This window comes from Aptenodytes patagonicus, chromosome 2 (assembly GCF_965638725.1).
Source record: "Aptenodytes patagonicus chromosome 2, bAptPat1.pri.cur, whole genome shotgun sequence".
In the NCBI taxonomy this organism is placed as follows: Eukaryota; Metazoa; Chordata; class Aves; order Sphenisciformes; family Spheniscidae; genus Aptenodytes; species Aptenodytes patagonicus.
In genome coordinates this window covers 27,855,932-27,878,799 of record NC_134950.1, presented here as the reverse complement: position 1 = coordinate 27,878,799, position 22,868 = coordinate 27,855,932, and the positions used below count along the sequence as shown (strand labels likewise).

At 38.9% G+C, this 22,868-nt stretch overlaps 1 protein-coding gene across 4 annotated transcripts in view; it reads right to left on the bottom strand.

Annotated features, from left to right (window-relative positions):
* The window catches only part of RUNX1T1 (RUNX1 partner transcriptional co-repressor 1), a 118,121-nt gene that overhangs the window by 21,303 nt on the left and 73,950 nt on the right, over positions 1–22,868 (bottom strand). For all 4 annotated transcript variants that reach the window (XM_076329431.1, XM_076329434.1, XM_076329433.1 and 1 more), the window contains 5 exons: positions 18,710–18,891; positions 10,578–10,828; positions 9,223–9,308; positions 8,381–8,582; positions 38–106 (listed from right to left, as the gene is read on the bottom strand). In XM_076329431.1, coding sequence (XP_076185546.1) covers positions 38–106; positions 8,381–8,582; positions 9,223–9,308; positions 10,578–10,828; positions 18,710–18,891 — 790 coding nt within the window. The remainder of the gene's footprint in view (positions 1–37; positions 107–8,380; positions 8,583–9,222; positions 9,309–10,577; positions 10,829–18,709; positions 18,892–22,868) is intronic.

Sequence of the window (22,868 nt, the reverse complement as noted above, 5' to 3'; positions counted from 1 at the left end):
CCAGAAGACTAAGCTGGTGTTTTTAAACAGTTCTTACCAGCTTTCTTCCAGATCTCCTCTGGCACATATCCAGACGCAGGCCTGTGAAGGAATTCCCGATGCGATTCTGCAGGAGGAGGGGGTGCGGGGGGAAAAAGAAAGAGCATCGTAAGCAATGCTTGCTTGTGGAGAACAAGGCTTAGAGAAATACCTTTTCCCTTTAATCACACAAAAAAATCACGGGAAGTATTTTCTTACGCAAAATAAAACGGGTGTTGTAGCCATAGCTCACGAATGTCACATAGACCAGATCGGCATTTAGGACTTGAATGTCTCATCTTAAGCCAAGCTGAGACTAGTTTGCTTTATTTTCATTTTACAGTGTTTCAAGTCAACTCTGTATGACAGTTTCCACACTTTTAAGGCTGGCTTTGCGAGACCAACTGAGGGAGTGACGTGCTTCATCCTTTGTCATTATGTTTATGAAAGGAAGAAGAAAGAGGGCAACAGTCTGCGCTTGGCACTTCTGCTCTGTGAAAACCGAATGGCTACTGACGAGCGGAGATAAAAGCCAAGATGTCATTCCAGTGATCAAATAAGCTGTCCACAGAAAAAGAAAGGGGTGTTTCTACATGTTTAGAGCTATGCTTTCCTATATCTGAGCCCATGTTGGCAACTGTAACTGCACGAGTTTGAAAAACAGAACCTTTAACTTTAGGTTAAGCCCCTAAATACATATGCTGCCAAACCACCTCACTGGAGCTGAAGCTCGTAATTCACCCATATATTTCAATCACATTTTGACAGCTCTTTCCCCCCCTCCTCTTTTTTTAAAGGGTTTAACCTCTGGGCCTGAGCCTAAGAGCTCTGAAATCAGCAAGATCCCTTCCACACGGACTTCAAAGACGTAAGATCAGACAATACAGAAAGAAAATTCACTTTGGCCTGAAATTTAGCATACAGATTCTCAGCAGATAAAAAGCTGCTCTTTTCAAATACAATTTAAAAAGTTATTAACTATTTTTCAAAGTAATAGAGGAGAAATTAAAAAAAAAAAACATAAAGGTAAGTTCATTCCTATGATTACTATTGCCTGTGTGATAGAATCCAATTGTCAAAATAAAATAACTTGATTTATTACATTAGAGATAAGGTTTGCATCTTTTTAGAGATGTTGCTAGAAATTAACCATCCTGTTTGATGGCTGAGTTTGAAACATAACAAAAGTACACATGCCATTCTTTGAATACTAATTTTTACTAAATATATTCATTTTTTTATCTTAAAGTTGTTATTCGATAACTTGGTCAAAAAGTAGTATTTTTAAGAGAAGGGCTGAATCATTAGGTTTTGCAAATCGTTTTTTACACCACCATACATATGCATGCGGTACTGTTTATATACAGTAGGCTACAGAAACTTAAATACATTTAAAAGATGACATTTAATATTGCAGACAGCTAACAAAGGTGGAAATGACAGGGGCTGCTTCAGCTACGCAGAGAGTAGGGAATCCCAGTCCCTGAGCACTGTTCCACAGATGCCGTTTCTAACACATGAATCTGCAGACATCGATGGGGTGGACTGAATCTTCCCATCTGACAGGCAGCTGAGTGGATTTCCCCAGCTCTTCTGTTTGCCACTAAAGTTTGGGATGAAACTAAAATGGATTTTTTTTTGTAGTCAGAATTTCACACCTCTCAAGCATAAAATTATGGGGGGGGTGGGGGGGAGAAGTGTGCGTGTGTGTGCGCGCACGCAAGATTCTGCAAAACAGCTATTTACATTGGTTTAATCAACATGACAGAGGACTTCAGACCTGACGCTGAAAATGGGAAAATTCTCGGTATCACTTGGCTCGTATGATTCTGGAGACAACAAATATCATTGTGTACACTTCTCTCAACCCTTAGAGGCTTTTAGACTTAAGGGAACAGTGCCAGTTCAGTCAGGGACAGAGGAGGCAGCAGAAAACTTTGCTTGAAAGCTCAGGAAAACTAAAGGTGAGAAATTAAAACACTCTTATTTGCTCTCCTGAAATACCTGCAGGAAAAGACTCAACCAGACTCCAAACGTAGCAAAACAAGGGGTTTGTTGCATTCATGTCTTGTGTTTTGTGTTGAGTTTTCCTGCCTGCTATTTAAGGTACCATCCACTGCAAGGGGATCATAACCTTGATTTAAGCCCTTTACTGCGGTACTTAGTATTAAAAATAAAGAGATGTGGAGCTGATTTTTTGGTACACATGATTTTCCAAAAATGGAATTCAATGACATAAATGACCAGATTGCCAGCTAATTGTTAAAATTTCCAAAACATAAACATCAATCAAGCTCTTATTCCAACCACAAATTATTTACATGAGGAATGAGATCCTCTGCAAGAAGAATTAAACCAAGACTTTGTGAGAGACTTTCCCATAGTTTGGAATGGCGCACAAAAAAAGACAAGAAGCACTTATGAAGATAATAAAAACCATATTTTCCAAGCAAGAAAAATATTATTAACATGGCTATTGTTTAGTCAGTGGTGATGAGTCCATGAAAACAATCTTCTTTTGGGGGCTAAACTACAGGATGTGACCGGAGGATATAAGTCTTATATTACTATTATTTTTAAGGTAAGGTGTGCTTCAGATTGAGAATAACAGAACTTGCTCACTAAAACTAAAACACCAAAGATCTTAACTTGGACTTCTAGCAAACTCAAACCAAAAGTAACACAATCAAGTGAGGTCCCTAAAACACTAAAACCAACTGCAAAAAGCCATAAGGAGGAAGAATGCACTATATTAACTGACTGACTGAAGCACCTAGAAGTCAAAGTAAATTCTGCCTGGAAGGAAATGGAATTAAATCAGACAAAATTAGGAATAACCTGAAGCAACAAGGCAGCTTATACAGAAAAGGATAACGGGAAAAGCTTTACATGTCAGACTTAACACAGATTTGTTCATGGTGAAAATGCAACAGTGTTATTATGCAGAACAAAGGGATGTACAGTACTGAATTTACTTGAAATTCACAGAGAGGCATGGTTTGAGAGCACTTGTTGATAATCAGTCTGGTTCCTACTGAACCATATGGAAAAGCCTGACAAGGAAAATAGAAAGCACATATACATGAGAGTAATCAATACTTGCCTGTAAAAAGTCTATATGAAGTAAAAATAAAATAGATTTTGAAATTGAAAATGGAATTTTCTATTTTAATGTGAAATATAGTTTTCAGCAATACAGTTGCTGGACCGGCACATAAGAATACACATGAAGAAAAGACAGAAAAACTAGTCTCAGTTTCAGACCTCACATTCTACTGAATAGCACGGAACAACATAATACATTATTTTCTAAAATATATAGAAAAAGTACTATTTCTAGTCTATCCTGGATATTTTTTTAAATAAGAAAAAAAACAGTCACCAAAAAAAAATCCTATAGCCACAATACGGTGCCACGTTCCATATGGGCTCTTATTATTTATTTCAAGAACGCATTCAACCGTAAGAATCATCGACAGTTAATTGATCAAACAGGTTTCTGGTGTTCAACAAGCAGAAACATCCTGCAGACTGCTTATTTTTCGTGGTTTTAAGATAAGGAGGATAGGTGCTGAAAGTACTGAGAGAGAGAGATGTGAAGTTGTAAGAGCAGAAATAAATGTGGGTCTGGGAAGTGAAACTGAGACGAAAAGTTAGGACCAAATAAAGGAGGTGAACTCTCATATGATAATAAGGACCAAACCCAAGAAAACAGAATAGAAAGACTTAAAAGGAAAAGATGTGTTCAGAACTGTCCAAAAGCCTAATTCGTATTTGGAAAGAAGGAACAGAAGATGGGTTGAAAATATAAAAGAATGGAGGTTTTTACCACTGGACAATGACATCAAAGCCTATAATAACAAAATAGTAAGAAACAGAGATGAACTGCTTATATTTTGGGGACCTTTTAGAATTTATTGTATTTATGAAAACACCAGCAGCAACAATACCCTATATGCCATAGCGAACATTAGGGCTCAAGCATAATAAAAGCTGCGTATAACCAGCCCTGAACTATATGAAATATATATGCTTTTATATGTATTTATATGCTTTTCATATTTCATATGCAAGTTTTGCTTCATTCTACCCTATAATAAATGTAACGCCATTGGTGGGACATAGGCAACAAACTTCTCAGAGGAATAAATATTCACTGTCTTGTTTGTAAGAGTCAGGCGCAAAGTGTGCCACTCCAATTAATGGAATATATAGATATAAATCTGAAGAAGTGTAATACCGAATGAGACTACCTTGCTAATCTTGTTGGGGGGCGTGAGTTTCAAGTATTTTTATGTACATCTTTGCCCTTCTTTGCCCTCTAATACATTTTTGTTGCTATTATAACATTCCTTGAACACACATGAAATTGCGTTAAAAATATAGTTGTATTCTCATTTAAAAAGAATAAGAAAAGGAAAACCACTCAGGTACTGTATTACTGAATCATCCTCAACCAAGAACAAACTTCCAATAACTAACAGCAATAGATTTTCTCTCTTTTATGCCACTTATAAGATATTTTGCAAAGCACGATAGTAATGAGGGTGGTATAAGGAATGGATAAAAGAGACCCTAGTCCCAAGGAGGTCAGAAATGAATACTGAGAATACAAACCCACAATGTTTCTGAAGCTGTAGCCCTATCTAACAGCATGCAATTCAACACGCCACAATCCAGCCCAAACCTCCCATGCAACAAGTGGATTAAGAGCAATACTTAATATCATCAGTGACCAGTATTACAGAGGCTTTACATTCTAAAATTCCAAGTTATAAATGTTACTGTGGTATTCACAGCATTCCCATTAGCTCACGTTGAGAATATCATGCATAACACAGCAATGCCGATTATCTGCAAATGGCAAGAAAAAGATTTTATAATCGCAGCATGAACAGACATACATCGGCAAGAATGCCCTGGCTAACACTGAAAGTACGAGGGTGAACAACCTTTGATAAAATATAAACTAGCTCTGAAAGGGTTAACATTTAAAAATGTATGAAGAAATGGCTAACCTATGTGTTTTTGACAAATTCATACACTTCTGAGAATCTTGGCTTCCTGGGGCAAATCCTGCAGGTATTGGCACTCTTCAGTTGGAGATTTCAAACTCTGTTTTGTAAGACTTCCATTCAGATAAATTCAACAGACACAAAATATCAACGTCACTGTAGACCTTCTGATGTGTGCCTACACCACTTATCTAGAGCCACAGCTGCACTCAATAAGGTTATAGATCTTGTTTATAACCCACGATGTTGAAGAACCCTCATCTTTAATTTATCCGACTGTGTGTATTTCAGTATACATTGTCTGATATGTGTAATTATTCACTATTAGGATGAAAGTTGCAGTCCTGCTGCAGTATGTAGTACTGAAATTCTTCAGCAGAAATGGAGGAGTCGGATGATGTATTATTCAATTCATAGACCATCACAGTTCATCAACTGAATATATATAAAGTCTGAGTCATTTTTAGACTTTCATAAACATGTATTATTCAGACTGAAAAGAATGGACCCATCTTACCTTCAACACACTCTCGGAGAATAATGAGAGCTTGTAACCTGTTGTAGCTGGCTAATCCATGTATTGGATTACACTGCATTAAAATGAATTATTAAATATTTCATTTGATTTCTTAATTAAAAATATCAACAGAAAAACATCGATCAGATACTGTGAACTGTCAAGCTCAACATGATTTACAGGGATGTCAAATTAAAAGAAGCACAAAAATCTTTGGCAGAAAAAAAGGTCTGCTGGTTCAAAATGACGACCAGAATTTTCTTCAATTTCTTTTGGACTCAAACTATCTATGCTAAATTTCAGCTCAGAGTTTTTCAGCGGTAGCTATCTATGAAGACCATGGCATAATGTTTATAGTGAGAACTTATCACTTCAGTGATGATATTTTAATCGTAAAGAGAAAGAAACAAAGGCACAGACAACGTAGCCATATGGCCCCCCTTTTTTTTTTTTTTTTCCCTCTTGCTAGTAGAGATGACAAGATGGATTTAAAGGGTGGATTACCTCTTTAAAAAAAAAAAAAAGTACAAAGGGGAATCACTGACATTTAGAATCCCTGCAGCAAAAAACAGTATTTACATGTTGTGGCACTTTAATTAAAACATTGGAAGAATTTTTCAACCCCTTCCTCCTCACTTCAAAACTAAAATAAAAACTAAACAGAACAGTGTCTCAAGGCTCACAAGACACTGCTTCAATTTTATTGTACCTCAGAATGTTAGGAGTCTTCATTTTGTTAACAACATTACTACCAGATTTGAGGAAATATAAGGATTACCTTTCCACAGACTCCTAAGTAAGTATTTTCTGCCTTATGTTTCAGACATAAAAGCACATCTTATCAATATTTACAATTGACGTGGATACTACGTCACTGAAGCGATCCAAGTTTCATGTCCATGAGTCTCGGAAGTAGTTTTTAAGGCCAAATAACCAAAGTAGACATATTAAAATCGAAGTGGACTCGTTCCAACCAGTTCAGTTGTACCCATAATACTGCAGAGGTGACTGGTGTGTCCAATGCTGAAGGCTGTGCTGTATAATGTCTTTTTAAGCAAACAGACTTTGCTGTTTCCAAGAATTCATCTTGACAAATACACAGACAAAATGGTAATATAGGGATCTAATTGTATGTTTGATCTTCGTTTTATCTTTTTTATTGCTGCTGTTGTGGTTATGACTATTTTTCCTGGATTGTACTATTACCTATGAAGTTTTGATGAATGTCTTGAGTTCCAGTTTCTTTGGGGAAATTATAAAAACTCAGTTTCCTTTCCTTTTTTTTACCTACTAACTATACTTACAAGCACCATGGCCTGGCTCTTTTTGCATCATAGCTTTACTAGAGAAGAGTGCCACTGCTTTTGATCTAGGGGTTTTCTCACAAGTGTTCTTCCTGAAGCTGCAGATGTGATCGACATTTCAGATGCCGTATTTATGAGTCTTTCTTTACATTACATTTAACACTATTCGTACAAGCCATTACCTGAATGCTTCTTTCTGAGAAGGGCTCCTCTAGGGACTAGACTTATTAGTGAAGTTGGGAACAGCATTTCCATAACCCTTCCTTTCACTGACTGAAGCCAATTTATAGAGCTATTGGCTCAGATCATTTGACACACAAAAAAAAGGTTTGTTTGTTATCAAGAGGCACTAAACATTACAGTAAAAACTCTGGTTTTACTAAAAGGAAGATGGAGAGGGCATTAGATTTGTTTTTCTGTTTTTCTATTTGCAATTAAATAAGTTTTAGATTTAATAAGTTATTCTTAAGGGCAAAAGGAAAACACAGCTTTAAATAAAATATAGTTGCAAAATAACACACACATGCAATTCTACTAATGACCACAGTTTATGATGATTTTGAGGAGATGGCATTCGATATGGACAATTTATTTTTTAAAAGATAAATATTAGACAAGCAATCATAGTTTGCTGTTCTCTTCAAAAGAGCAGAGAACAACAAAAAGGCATCACCAAGATGTGTTTCTTTACCACACCTGCCATAAAAGTGAGGGGATGGGGTAGAAGCAGGCCAACATATTAATAAATTACAGAAAGCCCACAAAATAAAAGCTTGTTTTTATACAGCAGAGTCATCTTGAAGTAGTTGTGTGAGGTATCGTGTGAGTGTGACTGTGAAGGTCTCCAGGGGGCGAAAGTCCAACTGCTTGGTCTGCTCCTTGTAAGTGGGCTTTGCAGCTTGAGCCGAGCTCTGAGTGGCTCCATGTAACTACACAGCGAGCAGTATCCAAACTAGCTCCGACACACCTGCGTGAGATGCAGCAGTGGACACAGACCTAGGAGGATCATGTGCGCATGGCTGTGGGCATCCCAGATGTTGTTTCTTTCTTATACGGAAACCAAGTACAGCTAAGAAGCGCCCGTATCTTTATATCTCCCTTCATTTCCTTAGAAAGACAATTTCCAAGTCAAGTAATTTGATTCAAGAAGGTGAAAGCCCTTGGTTTCACGGTGCTAACAACCCAGAAGCACCTACAGATTTCCTTAATCAAGCAGGCAAGGGAGGGAGTCAGGGCACATCTCACTGCTCTGCCATCCCTACATGACAGTCTGTCCTCCTGCCCCACCACTCTCAGACACTGCTGAACGGAAAGCAAATTACCAAGCATCACCCAAAACCCCACGCCATTCCACATGTAAATATGACTATTAGGGCATAAGAGTTATAGTTAATTCAGTAGTCAGCAGAGAGGAATATTTCATTGCTATCACAGAAGAAGAATCAGAAGAACAAATATGAACTTCATCTATCACTTAGCTGAGCTGAAAGAGGATCGGTAAACAATTTTTAATGAGGATACTGTACCTAATGTAACTGGATCTGGATTCACTGGACTCTGCTGTCTGGAATGACTACTGCTGCTGTTACCGCCTTTTTTTAAATCTTCTGCATCACTGTACCGCCGTATCCAGTAATTAAGCTCCTCACGGTCTGCTTCTTGACATCGCCGTAGTACAGTGAGGGATCGCCTAGTTTTTTCCACCATGTCCATTATACAGTTTAACAGCTATTCACAGGGATGGATGGAGCAGAGACAGAAAAAAGAGCATTTTTTCATAAACTGACAGAAAAATAAAGAAAACATTAATGTGCTGAGTGCCTGGGTTTTAAGAATGAAGGAGCCTCTCCCTGTTATTTCAAATACAGGATTTTTTTAAGAATGACAATCCCTTCCTGTTTAACTGGTGATCCTAAACTGTACAGATACGGATTTCTGGGGGAAAGAGAGAAGAAGAGGAGGAAAAGACTGAATGGACTGTAGTCCCACCACTAGCATCACATGGCAGCATGGAGGCCAGGAGATCTGGTCCAGAACTGATGCCTGCAAGTGTTATGAGCACTAATAAATTCAAAGAACAAATCCAATTAACCAGTACTAAGGGCGAGGGTCATGTGTCCCAGATCCAGGGTTTACGGACAAGAGTCTAGTCCCCTTTTGGCAGCCTGTAATAATTAGGATACTGCAATAGGCACTTAACAGCAAGGTCTGATATGAGCTACCTAATGGGGAACATCAAGCCCCTAGATTTAATCACCAATGTTTTCAAAACTTCTCCAGGGATTCAGATTTGTTTTAAAAGTTTAAATTCCTATCTTAGAAGGGCTCCTTTCAGACAATTATAGGTAGGAGTACATTTAGCCCTTACATGGTCAAGGTGTTTCCACTCTTCTGCCCATTCTCTGTCTGTTAGCCTGTGATCAATCATTTCCTCTTGACGTGTGCCATGCAACCCTGCCAAAAAGGAGCAAATCATGTTTACAATGTTGGGAGTCCTCTAGGGGAAAAAAAAGAAAAAAGAGCCTATCAGACACATATATCGTACATTACCTGGTCTAGTATCAGGAATGCCACCGCAAAAATAAATGGATGCTTAAAAACTTTGCTCTAAGTTCTTTTCAGCACTTTTCCCCACAAAAGATGCTACTGTTTTACTCATTTTAATGTCTTCAATTCTGTAAGTTCTGTAGGTTGCAAGACGACCTCTCAAAAATGGACATAACCCTGACTATATACAATTTTTATAGATATATATATATAAAAAACATAATACAATATGTAGTTTTTCATTTGCACTCCCTGAAGAAGTCAGCAAGACAATTATTTGGTAACTCAGTGTATCAAATACTAGCTGTACTTCAGAGAGTTTATACTAAAATATTAGTATAAACTCAATGTTATTTCACTAAATGCAGTAATTACTACCATGTCAACAAAGCATCATTAAGGGTTCATCCCTTCACAGATGTTTAAACAACATGTGGTTAAAATGTAGCACATATATCAGAGCAGCTGACAACATGATACAACCAAGCCAGTATTTATTATCAACACTCAAGAGGAACCGACACTTGCTCTTTGTTTAGCCTCCTCTATACAGATGCTGAATATTTGTAAACGTTCCTCTTTTATTGAAGATTTGTTTAAAACAAGGAAGAATAGTAAGTGCAGATGTGAAGCAAGCCAGGCAAATCCAAGAGCATCAGACATCCCATTAAACCAAAACGTGCTGCAAGGGCAGCCCTGCGCAGGGTGTGGTTGGTGCTGCTGCTGTTCGCATCCTCTGCAGACATCCCCACGCTGCAGTGCACTCTTGAGATGTCACACACGAAACACTTCTCCAAAGGCTTTCCTCTAGTCTAAGCTGAAATCAAGCTATATCGATGTGGCATTAAAAGAAAAATAAAAGGCTCTACCTATCCTTGCCTGCCAGACACCTGAGTGTCCATGTCATCTACGCAGCTGTGAAAGCACAGGTTCCTCCTCCTTCTGACTCTCTTCCTTTGGAGTGTAGCAAAGACAGAATTCAATCCACTTTTACAAATATAAATCTGAAATAAGGCCATTAGAAGCAGCTAGATGGACAAACACCTATAAAGGATACATCTGAGCGGCAGGTATATTTAATCGGGGGGAAAAAAAAAAACCTGTTCAAAATACAGAATATAATTACAAGGAAAAGAGAAACCTAAAAAAAATATGCAGAAAATCAACATGCCTTACCCATAGGTCTGTTTCTGTCCCTGAGGTCCCTGTGGTTGGGGTGTCTGTATGAGTCCCTGTAGTGATGGGCAATGGCCATATCATCCAAACGATAATGCTGAGGTGGAGGTGGGGTGGGATGAGGCAGACCATTGGGCTGATAAGATAAGCCATTATTTGGACTGTACCGCTGGCCTGGGCTAATAGTGCAGGGCCGCTTGCTTGGATGCTCTGAGTGCAAAGGCTCTCTGTCAAAGCCATTTTCTTTGGTTCTGAAAAACAAAGCAAAGGAACTTTAATTCACTTAGTGAGCAGGGCTGCTCAGGAACACACACCCCCACCGACGTGTGCAGCTTCAGGAACTAAAGCTTGTTCTTTCACTTTGCTCCAAGTGTGTGGTGCTGCAGAACATTTCATAACACTGCTTATTCAAAACATACAAAGGACACATTCACCTTGTCTAACTATCCCTGTAACTTGAGAAATACTAGCAGGGCGAGACTTCTGATGGAGTGGCTTAAAGAGTTGGGCTGGAGAGCGAGCAGCCTCCGCTGAAATCACCGGCTGATGGGATGGATACACACCTAATTGCAGAGCTGAAACAATCAACTGATACATGAAGCTAGAGGCTGAGAAATTCCTGCTTTCAGTAGTGCTATAGCATGTCGTGATTAGGGGAAATCTGCACTTAAAGAAATGTGGGTTTTTTTTCAAGAGGATAGCATACAGTCTTAAGGTAGTGTGTGTCAGTGTGCTGAAGCTCAGCTATACGTAATGCCAGGATGAGCTCCCATCAAGATCAGTGTCACACTGAGACTTTGGGCAAGAATGACTCTAGATGATGAGAAATGCTTCCTTCAGAGATTTTTGTACCATCTGGGCTATTTCAGTCAAAGGTGCTGAGCCTGTCATTAATTTTGCAGGAAGATGTGGTTAGACTCAAGTCCTCAATAACATTCAAGATTTCCCACTCCATTACTCTTAGACAGGGGTTTTATGCTCAGGCAACTTTGAAGAGTTATCAGGGAGAAGGGCAGTTTTTTACATTATAGACACTCGTTAATTCAATTCATAATCAGCTATTTCCAAAGAAATCTCTATTTTGCACCTCTGCCTGAGAACCTGGAACTCACACTGAATTCGTCTTCCATTAAAATAAAAAAAGGCAGGCTAGAGTTACTTCAACGGGTTCACAACTCCTTTTAGGGAAGCTTCATTTCTTTGAAGTACGGGGGTTTTTTTACCACTGGAATAAACAAAACCTACATAACATTAGCTTTGAACAGAAAGGTTATTAGATATAAACATTGCAAACTGTTGAGGTTGCACCCCTCCCTCCAAAAACTTTATTATTGAACAGCTGATGTATTCCGGCCTTTTTTAAAGAGAACTTTCTCCTCCGTGATTTACGGATGGCATAATATATCTTCCTAGTAATAACACAATTTTTTTGTCACTTGGACAGGAAAGTAAATTTGATTTAATTTTCTTGTTTGCCTGCTGTTAAAACCAACTGCCCTTCAACAAACCCTCCCCCACAAACCAACCAACCTCGAGGGACTGTCTGTGGAGAAACACTCAATGTATTAATTGTTGCCCCTCAATAGGTTGTCCTTTAATGTCAATGAGAGGAAGGATGAAACCAAATCTTTGCCAATATCCACTGGGAGAGAGGATCAGAGTAAGATCTTGCAATTACCAGCAGGAAATGAAAAGATGGGTTGCACTGTTTTCAGGAGTACAGAGATTTTCCAAGGACCTTACCACAACCACTAAAGCCAGAGAAGCTGCAGGTATATATATTGTATTATACCTTAACTTGGCAAAGAGGGGAGAATCTTTCACCAATACAGCAGGACAAGTGTTCTAATTTTGGGCAGAGATATAAAAGACATACTTTGTTAAAGTGGAGTATGTACCTTGTTCCAAAGCAAACGCAGAATGGCTGTGAAAACTCCTAATCAGGAAAACCCGAGGACCATTATATATTTTTCATGACTTTTGGCACGATGGAACTGCTTGCAATAACTCCCAAAGGGTAGTGAAGTTTTTGATAGCTCTCCAAGACAAGTTTTGTATTTAGTTGCTGGTGTGCGTTTTCTTTGCACATACCTATTCAAACTCAATGTCCAGGTCTTTCAATTGTAAAAATACTATGCAAGCAAAAAATGGACTTTCCTGTATGTACAAGCCAAGCTATTCATTTGCCAAAGTTCTTTAGTGTTACAGTTAGAATGATCTCTAACTAAGATGGGGAAAAAACAGAAACTGTAAGTAATTAAATAACTTCATTGACTTTTTTTGATCACTCGGTGTAGGAAAAGCAAACCAGAAAACTGTGACAAGTAGGAATCCAGTTTTCCTTTTCTGCACTACAATTAGATGTTAAAATCATGTATTTTCATACAAATGTACATATTCACACCGTACTGTACAGGTACTTCTGTGGTTTTTTTTAGGAATGCTTTGTACTTAATTACCTTAACTGGAATGCACTGCATTAACTTGGACAACACACCAGCATATCCATTTTCTTCTAGAACCCTGAGTTTAACTACCATAGAAATTAACATCACCATTGAAAACACATTTACTGAAATTAAATTCCTATTTTTGCTATTACGCTGGGTAAGGGCTGTCAGGTCTTTTCTGGATGTTAAAACCTTAATTCTACAATTTGTTGTTATATTTTCTGCACTGACCAAATAAACAACTTAGCAGAATACCAGAATGAGGCTGTACATAAACTCATTTTGTGTTTCTGACCACATAAAGTATACAAAAAGGTAACAACTTCCAAGGTCTCATCAGAACAAGAATAACTGGTAAATGTACTATATCTGAATATACTGAATATAGTGATAAAAGATGAAGTACTGAAGACTGCCATAATTCAGATGCCCTGAACTCAACCTGCTATTCTGCTTCTGATCACAGTCCTACTCATTCTTCCAGGTCTCACGCCCTTGGGACAGCAGCATTTCCCCAGGTGCCTGAGGAAGCACTGCTGTTTCACAGTAATTGGCAGACCCGTGTAAGTACTAGTTCCAAATCCAAAAGGGCCACAATTTCAATCTGATTTCATCTGATTTTTATCTGATCCATCCGATTTTGCAAAGCAACAGCAAGCTGTAGAGAGGAAATAACACTGAATGTGTAGGAAGCCTAACTGACACATTTTCTTGTTTTTCTTTTTCTTACTCCTGTTGGTCACATTTTCCTTGACGTGCACATAAATCGACACTGTCGTTTGGAAAATTGGCAATATGATAAAGAGGGAGTCCTTCAGCTATAAACATGCAAGGGGTCATTTTACTTGGAACCATGATTTACTCAGATTAAAGATAGCAGAAGAGATACTAGTCATCAGTCTGTACCCATTTAACAGACTATATGTTGTTTGTAAGTTATCATTTCAGTTTTAAATTATTGCAATTTATGGATCATTTCCTGGGTAGGAAATCTGACTATGCAAAACTGCCTTGGCTGGAAAATTGTTTCACCTGATCAAGAGTATTACACCAATTTCACTGAACACTGACGTCAGCTTGCAAGAAGGAAGCAAAGCTGTTCATCTGCTATTTGTGCAAGATACTTTGATTAAAATTGGACTTCCACCAATGAAGTTTTGATGACCAAACAAGTGATAATGCTTTGCTGGAATAAAATACTTATTTTGTTTATAATACTGTGTTACAGAAAAGATTAATATTGCCTTGCTAACAGTTCATATTAAGAAAATTCTTTTAAAATTCCTCATAATTACACATGGCTTACAAGTAGCATAGCTGTAAGAGCTGTGAGCATCCTTCACCTTATTGAGATGTGGAGGAGCTTCTTCAAATAGGATTTACCTAACAGAATTATCAAAGTCGGTCTCTGTGCCCAGATACCTTCGACATGAATTCCTTGTCAGGGATGCCAAGGGTACAGCAAGCACAGCAGCACTGTCTAAAGTCACAAAACAATCATGGCCATTTTTGTTTTCTTCTCACTCAAAATTAGAACTATTCTAACAGATTTTTTTTTGCTATCCTATATCCACTTTGTAGGCAGCTGTCATAAATGTAGAGTCTCTATATGACACGCTCATGTGCCATACAGCCCTTCCTAGCAAGCTCGAACTAATTAGCAAAAAGTCTTTTGTGGTTAACGTGTTTAAAATCTTGTTATTTATAATTAAGCATTCATTCACCAAAATAAAAACTCATATTGGTCCAAGTTCCTTTGCTTTACTACAGTAGAATGTAAACTCCAAAAGTTGTAAACAAAATATAGTGAACACTTTGTTCATGACATGTCATGAACAAATTACCAAAATGTGTTGTCTCCTCAGGTGTCAGTTTTTCTCTCTTGCAGTGACTGATGGTTCCCAGTGTTATTACAGAAACAGATTGATCTTTTTAATGAGCTAGTTTAATAGACTCCAAAATCTCACCGTGGCTGCTCATCCGTGTCAGACCATATGCACCAAGAAAACATTCAGTAAAACACAAAGCTCTGCTGTCAGATTGCTCTATAAAACCTCACATACAGTAGACTTGGATATGCAGATAAATAACCAGAATTGGAAAATGCATATGCAAAAAAGGTTCTGAAATTATAAAGAGAAAAAATTACTGTATGTGGATTTTCTTCAACAAAAAGTCACGAGGTGGATGTGGTTATGTGCAACACACACATTCCACTCGCTTTGCCTAATCCCTTACTGTATTTTACCTCTATTGGAATCAACGGTATGCAGTTACCTGTGCCCAAAAGAAAAATGTAAATATGGAAGAACGTGTGTATATATATTTCTAATGTATACATGTATGTATCATATACACACACACGCATCTATATACGATATATATATTACATACACATTATATACAATGTCTCTCTCTCATATCCCTTGGGAAGTGAAAAAGATACCACAATTTACTTTACTAGAGACATATCTCCAAACAAGATTATTCCAACTGCATTTAGTTGCCCTAGAAAGATGTTGCCTTTTAGTCATTTTTTTCCATATTCTAGCAACAGTCACAGCAAACCCTTCTCTTAAAGGATACCTCCTATCTTCCGCTGTATTTTTATATTTGAAAACTACTTAGATATCTAAACAAAAGGTATATATATTTCCAGATGTTTCTTCCTGCTCCTCTGTAAACAATTAAAATAATTAATAGTGTAATGAGTATAAAGCCAGACAAGTATTTGGTTTCAATACTTACTCAGTCTAGGCATGCTCTGACTCTGAGGACAGTTTTTTGTGGTTGATTTACTTACATTATCCAAATTAAAAGGTATGCAAACTCCCATTCAGTAAATTTAAGAATCTTTCCAACAGGATCTTGTTCATTTTACTAAATCTGTAGTGCAAATATTCTTGAGTGCACGAGACAACTCCACTGAACTTGGTTCAGCCAAAACTACTGTATGAGTTTATTTTTTTCTGTATAGCTTTAATCATAGTCAACGGAGAAGTTGGTGTGACTAACCAGTGACAGGATTGTTTGATACTGCAAAAACCAACTTATTTTTTAAGCTCAAGGCACCATTCCAGTGGGTGAGCTGGGCAGTCTCTTTCCAGATCTTTCATGACAGCAAAGAATCTCAGGGTCAAAAAAGAAAGGATGAGTTTTTCTGCAATGCCACTTCCCCAGAACAAAGCAGCCTAATTTCAAGCAGCGATAGACAGAAGCTGACGGTTGATAGCTCTGGCACCTCGGAGCACGCAGGCCAGTGGGACACCCCGCATTACAGCCCCTCCCTGGACCCTGGGAATTCAAATGCAGGGTTTTACCCACAACACTGGAAGTTAAACTGTCTACCCCTCACCCCAAAAGCTGCATTACTACCTGGAGAGGAACCGAAGACTCCCTGAGCTGGACGGAGCCTAAGAGAGACTTCAGTTGTGAATGCAAAGGCACTTGCTCGTGAGCAGAGACTTCTGAGTTTCAAGAGCACCTATGTATTTTAACTAAAAAGAAACACTGAGAACAAAATCCATAAACCAGATTTAAATCTCTCTAGGTCTAGGCCTCAGTTTTAATTAAAAGATGAAGGCTGACTTTAAAATCCAATATTCTTCTGATCTGCTGGTCCCCTTATGGGCTACTCCTATGTCCTTCTTGATATAAGACTAATACGGGGTCTTTTCATTACTAAGTTCTTGTACCGGTCTTCACCTGCACCATCCACCCCCTCCCAGGCAACCAGGACTGAAGGTACCATAGGTGAGACTGTACCTATTACAAAATAACCAAAATTCAGCACCTCCAAACTGGGTCTCAAAGGGGGGGGAGTATTACTCCAGAATGCTAAGGAAGAAAAACAAAGGAAATATTTTATTGCCCATATTTCCTTTGTGGCCTTTCTGGGAGAAGTGAGTAATATTGCTCTCTATTAAGAGGAAAAAAAAGTAAGCTAGGTCTGTCAGGAAGGTACGTCCCTCTTCTCCTCTGTATTCTCTGTCAAGCGAGACCTCACGGGCTTACAAGATAATTTAAAGTGTGTCTGTCTATTTGTAGGAAAAACACCATGTCTGCTACTGACACTGGACTACAGCATGCTGATATTTAAGTTATTCACAAGATGCACAAGGTTTTAAGAGGCCTTTTTAATAGATGCTTTGGTACACCACTCTGCAAAGACTGAGGACATGCAGCAGAACTGCCCCAGGGAGCCGGATTTCAGCTTTGGAATGTTCTCTCATGGAAAATGTCTGAAAATTAATCATCTTTCTTGGATGCAGTTAGCAGGTTTGTGTTAACACTGATAGCTGTTGGTCTAGTTGTCAGGAACAAATGGTGAAAAGAGGGTATAGGGAAAAGGGCTTCTCTGCTGGTATCTTTATTTTTTTGTGGGTCCATAGGGATTTTCTTGAAACACCATCTAAAGCAAAATACTTCCACATTTTCATCTATCCAATGGCTACATTACTTCAATTTTTAGTGCTCACTTCTGACTCAGAGTAGCTTAAAGTTTTACTATGCAGACATTTTCAAGATCTTGCATCTGCATCATTAATATCTCACTTTCATAATATGCTCAAATATGTGGTGTTGAATTTTTGCCTACCAGCCTCAGGAACTTTCAGATTTCGTTTTCTCCATAGGTTTTGTGCTATCATGGCCTGTCCCTACACCAAAATGTCACCTGTACAAACTTGCAAGCCTTCTTGACTTTGCAAATCTTCGCCTTTTTAATTTAAAAGATAACTAGGACACTTGCAGCGCTTTCTGCATGCAGGTAGTGGCAATTGGCAGAACAGCATTGTAAAAGTTTTCCATACTATAAGTCCATGGCAAGCAAAACTAAGAAAAATCCAATATTTGGGCCTCCCAAAGGTAACATTTATACGCTAACTGAATTTCTAGCACTATCATGGGAAGACAGTTAAAAATAAATAACCACAAGAGTCACCTTCTTGTAACACTAAACAAAGAACTTTATTCAAATAAGAAAAAGAGAAAATTGTTCCATATCCCTAAAGCTACTGTGCTTCACACATGCACACTCGCTTGCCCTGTTTCTGCATGGACCCTTTCTCAGCTCAACGCAAAAAGATTTCAGTGAACATTCCTCCTGTTTGGAAAAAATATCCTTATGGATTTGGATATATGGATATGGAAACATGGCACAGCAGAAGGAGTCAAAGCCCTGACTGCACTCCGGAGCTTGCCTTGTACTTCCCAATATGACTGCCTAGCCACTTTCCCCATATTTACTGTTTAATCCAACAAAACCTCAAATACAAAGGACTTGGATATGGAGCTGGAGTGATTTGCTGCTCATCGCTTTGTGCTACAGAGAAATACTATGCACTAAATAATCAGTATGGCACTGTCCGGCCAGTATTATTTCTATGTAGATATGACCATAGCGTGTCCTCAGGCAATTTTGCTGCCCGAGTCAGTGTGTGCACGCATTATATATCTAGATATACAGATGCATACATATCTGGATATACACATGCATACACACATACACAAAGGTAATTTGGCCACTGCACAGCTGTAACGAGGGCAGGACCTGCACCCAGGAACACCATCCCAGTTCCCCCCAGGCACCCACCCACATGCTCCCCCCTTGCTAGTGGAGCTCGGCACGTTCGACCCACGGGACATTCCTGAGCGGGGTGTGAAAGGCGCGGCGGTGCTCACCTGTCTGGAGTTCGCCTCTTCCCGTTTTCGTTCACATCGAGAAGCAGCTCTGAGGAGTCAACAGGTGAGGTGGTGCTGGCATCCAGAAGCAGCTGTTCGTGCTGGGCGAGGTACTGGGCTGGGTTCTGCTTGGCTAGCCTTGCACAGTGCAGCAGCTCCCGCTGCAGCAGGGGCAGATTGGCCTGCAAGAGCGTTGCACACATTGAGAGGGTGGCTTGCAGGCAGTTTCAACAGAGATGAAGCAGAAAAATCAGAAATCAAAGGAAAGCCTGCTTTGGGATGAACCTGTTGCAAGCATCCTCAATTAGGTTTGTTGCGGTTAGCTGCCGGAAAGCAGGCAGCCTCCTTACGGGGTCAGGTCATGGCTGTGGTACGTATGCATGGAAGGATGGGAGTTTACTTACGAAAATGGAAAATGCTGTGAGAAAACTAGGTCTGAGCTCCACATCTTTAAAAGGGGAAAAAGCACTGCCCTGGCTGACTTCATCTTCTTTCTTACTATCCAAAACCTCAGTTCCTATGGAGCAGCAGTTTTCAACAAGTGACAAACCTTCTTCATTCAATATTTGTTTCCCATTCAGACTGCAGTTAGTACTTAGAAACTGAAACCATAGGAACTATGGCTCTGTAAGTTGCCTCTTGTAACCATCCTTCAAGGGCCTTGGGGAGAACAGGATTGCCCTCAGCTTTCCCATTACATTTGCAGTTACACATTAAGATAAAGATTACAACAAAATCTCATGGTCCAGAGCTTCAATTAAGCACGCAGAGGGCTACAACTCTCCTCCTAGCCAGATATACCTTGAAGTATTTTTAACCTTCTGCTCAGGGTCCCACTGGGATTTAGGTCATGGGCTGGAGAGTACCAGGACTCAGACACAGAGAATTAAAAATGCTCATTGATCCCTGGGTGGCACTTTTTACCCATCTACTGGTCATGGTCACAGTAGTAGTAGAAGTATGACTACTAGTCATGCTTCTTGCCAGATTTGGGACCAAGGTGGAACTGTATGACCTTCCCATCAGAGGAGATGGGAGTTACACGTCCTGGGAAACTTCTTCCTTTCTTTGCAGCATATGCATACATCGATACTATGATAGTACAGTCATTTCTTACCTACTTATTTGTGCCATAAGGTGATGTGCCCTGACCTCTCTTGTTCCATGCCTATGGAATGATCCAATGATTTGTTGCCTGGGGATTTTCAAGTATTGGATTAAATTTCATGACCTTTAGTAGCTAGAGATAAGACAAAGAACTCCAATGGTCCCCTTTGCTTTGAAACAACTCCTGGGGTTTGTTTTGTTTTGTTTTGTTTTAATATAAGTCAAAAAGGTTCTGAAACTAATGTGCAGGGAACAAAGCAAAAAAAGCAGATGTTCTGGAAAGTTTTGAGCAGAGGATCTTGGTAAACTACTTTGCTAGCATTAGAACAATGGCAAATGCTCCAGCACCTGCTGCTGTACCATAAGAGTAGATCCACTGTGTAATAAAAAAATGCCAGACTAGGGTTAGTACATAGGAAGTTTTTCAATAGTGAAAAAAAAACCCAGCAATTGCTATCACTTATTCATCTTAGGATGGGAAGACGGACGATTGTGGAACATGACGTCTTTTCAGACCTCCACAGAACACAAATATTTTGTGAAAGTACCAAAGAAATATCTTCTTTCGGTTATTATGTGTCACATTTTTGTCCAGGGCTACCACGTAACAGAGAGAGATATTGAATGCTTTTGTGAGCAGGGTTTTTCACTTGTTTTAATTTGATTGTTATTTTTTTTAAAAGCTCACACGGAATCAAAGTCAAGACATCCAACTACCTAAACTGCCTCAACGTGGCAGGAAATGGCAGGACAACATATTTGCGTTCCTTATCCACTATCACAAACAAAAGGGACCTATTTCATACATGGGTACTCCTGGCTCCTGGAGACAAACAAATTTTGAACTCGCTAGCAAAAACCTTGATTTATTTCACTTGTTTTCCTTCTCCTAAAGAAATGTTCATTCTTGCTCTTTAACCATAAACATGAAGATTTGCAGTTAAAGGTATCCTTTAGTCTAAATGGATTGAATATGTTTTCTGTGCACAGAACAGATGTGTACAACTTTTAATATATGTATTAAACATGGATCTACTCAGTTTCTTAATTTTTTTAGAAGTTATTATAGAAAACTATGAATGACATGCCTCATAATTTGGGTTTATAATGGCATCAAGCAATGTTTGGACAAAGACTTAAAACTCAAAGTGAAGAAAAGCAGTATTTGAAAACTTTTAGTTCAACACAACTACTTTCAATCTGCTCAAGACATTATTCTAAACAATCTTTATCAAACCATACAGTAAAAAATAATTGGTTTACTCAAAGAAAAAACATCAGGACCTCTATGGCTAGGTCAAGTGTACAGACTGCTGATCACCATGGCCCCGATACACAAGAAGAACTAGTTTTTGGGAAGCTGGATGCAGAATGAAGCACCGACATGCTCCCTACCGCGAGCAGGGAGAGATCAGGCTCCTAAGGCAACTCAAGCGTACAGACTCTGAAACCAAAATGGTCTTGGGACACAAAGGCTTATGCAGAGGTTCAGCTCTGACAGTAGAGGCAGTTCTGTCAACGCGCAGTAGCACATTTCTCCCAGCATCGCTGCTGGTGCCTGCAGACAGACTTCTACACCTCTACATGTGAGAGATACAAACCAGTTCTCAACCAGAAGCCAGATATATATGTTAGAAAAACACTGACTGCAAACAAATGTGATATTACTGGCTTACAGTCCCCTAAAATGTTGCACTTCAGTGCCTGGAATATGCTCCTACTCTTGTTTTGGATTGGACCTTATATCCTTATATCAAGATTTATACCTTTATATCAATATTTTATACCTTATCCTTATATCAAGATTTAGGTAATGTCTTAGCCTCCTCCATCAGTTTTATAATCACAGACAGGAAGAAGAGAACATGTTTTTTACCCAGCTGTCAGACCTGTTTTCCACTTTGAAATGAAAACATTATCTCTGCACCTGCAAAAGAAGCTACAGCTCCAAAAGGCTGTTTTATCATTTCAGTGCTCACTCCAAGTAATTAGTTAATAATTTTCCACTGTTGGATATTCCTACTTTCTTCGAAACTTTAGCAACAGAAATATTTCAGTATTATAATTTAAATTTAAAAGGCTTCATTAACTATAGTACAATTAGGCTTTGATGCAAGTTTTTATAATTGCAAGTTTAAATAAATTATTTACAGACATATTTTAAAAGAAAAAGATCTAAATTGAGACAAATTTTTGTTCAGAGAGCCCGAGTAATTCAAAATCATCAAATCATATATTGATACTGATGCTTAAAACAAATACGCACAGCACGTCTATTGAAAAACAGTGTTGGCAGTACTGAACATGTACACCATGTACCACTTAAATTTAATAGACTAAATCCTGCTTGATATTAATACAGAAAATGTGCACAAAAAGGCTCCCAGCCAATGAAGGTTTCTGCAAGTGAATGATCTTATCTTTCTCTGAACCAGAATTGGTAGAAAGATAAGCAATTCAATGACTATTTATTATCTGTAATAGATCAGCGCTCCCTGGCGTGAGGCACCGTACAAACACATGGTGAGGGGTAGCTCCTTTCCCAGAATTTTTATTACAGAAGCACAAATATCAGCTTCCGACTGCAATGTTGAGTTTGGTAGACCTAGCAATCTGCAGTGGATCTAGACCAGACAGGATATACAGTGTGCAAAGGGTTTCAAGAAGGTTTGGGTGAGTTACCTATGGTCAGGTAACAGATCAGAGAGGCAAAGCTGGGAAGAGAAAATAGGTCTGGCTTCAGGACAAGTCTATGGCACAGAAGGCACTGCAGGGCCCAAGAGTCTCTTCTCTTGCCATGGTAATGCTGCGGGGCACGGCAGAGATCCTAGCTCTGGTCCTGAGAAATGATATTGCCATGTTAGCACAGTCTTGAAGGCAAAAAAGAGTCTTAGCTAAATTTGGTCCCAGATTGCTTTGGTCTACAATAAATACATATATAAAAGTTACATATATCTGCCGGGTGCTCCGGCAAGAAGTACAGAAAGCTTTCCATCTGGTCCCTGCTCAGCAGACAGCTTGTTTTTTTTCCTGCCACAGAGTCAGTAGGCAG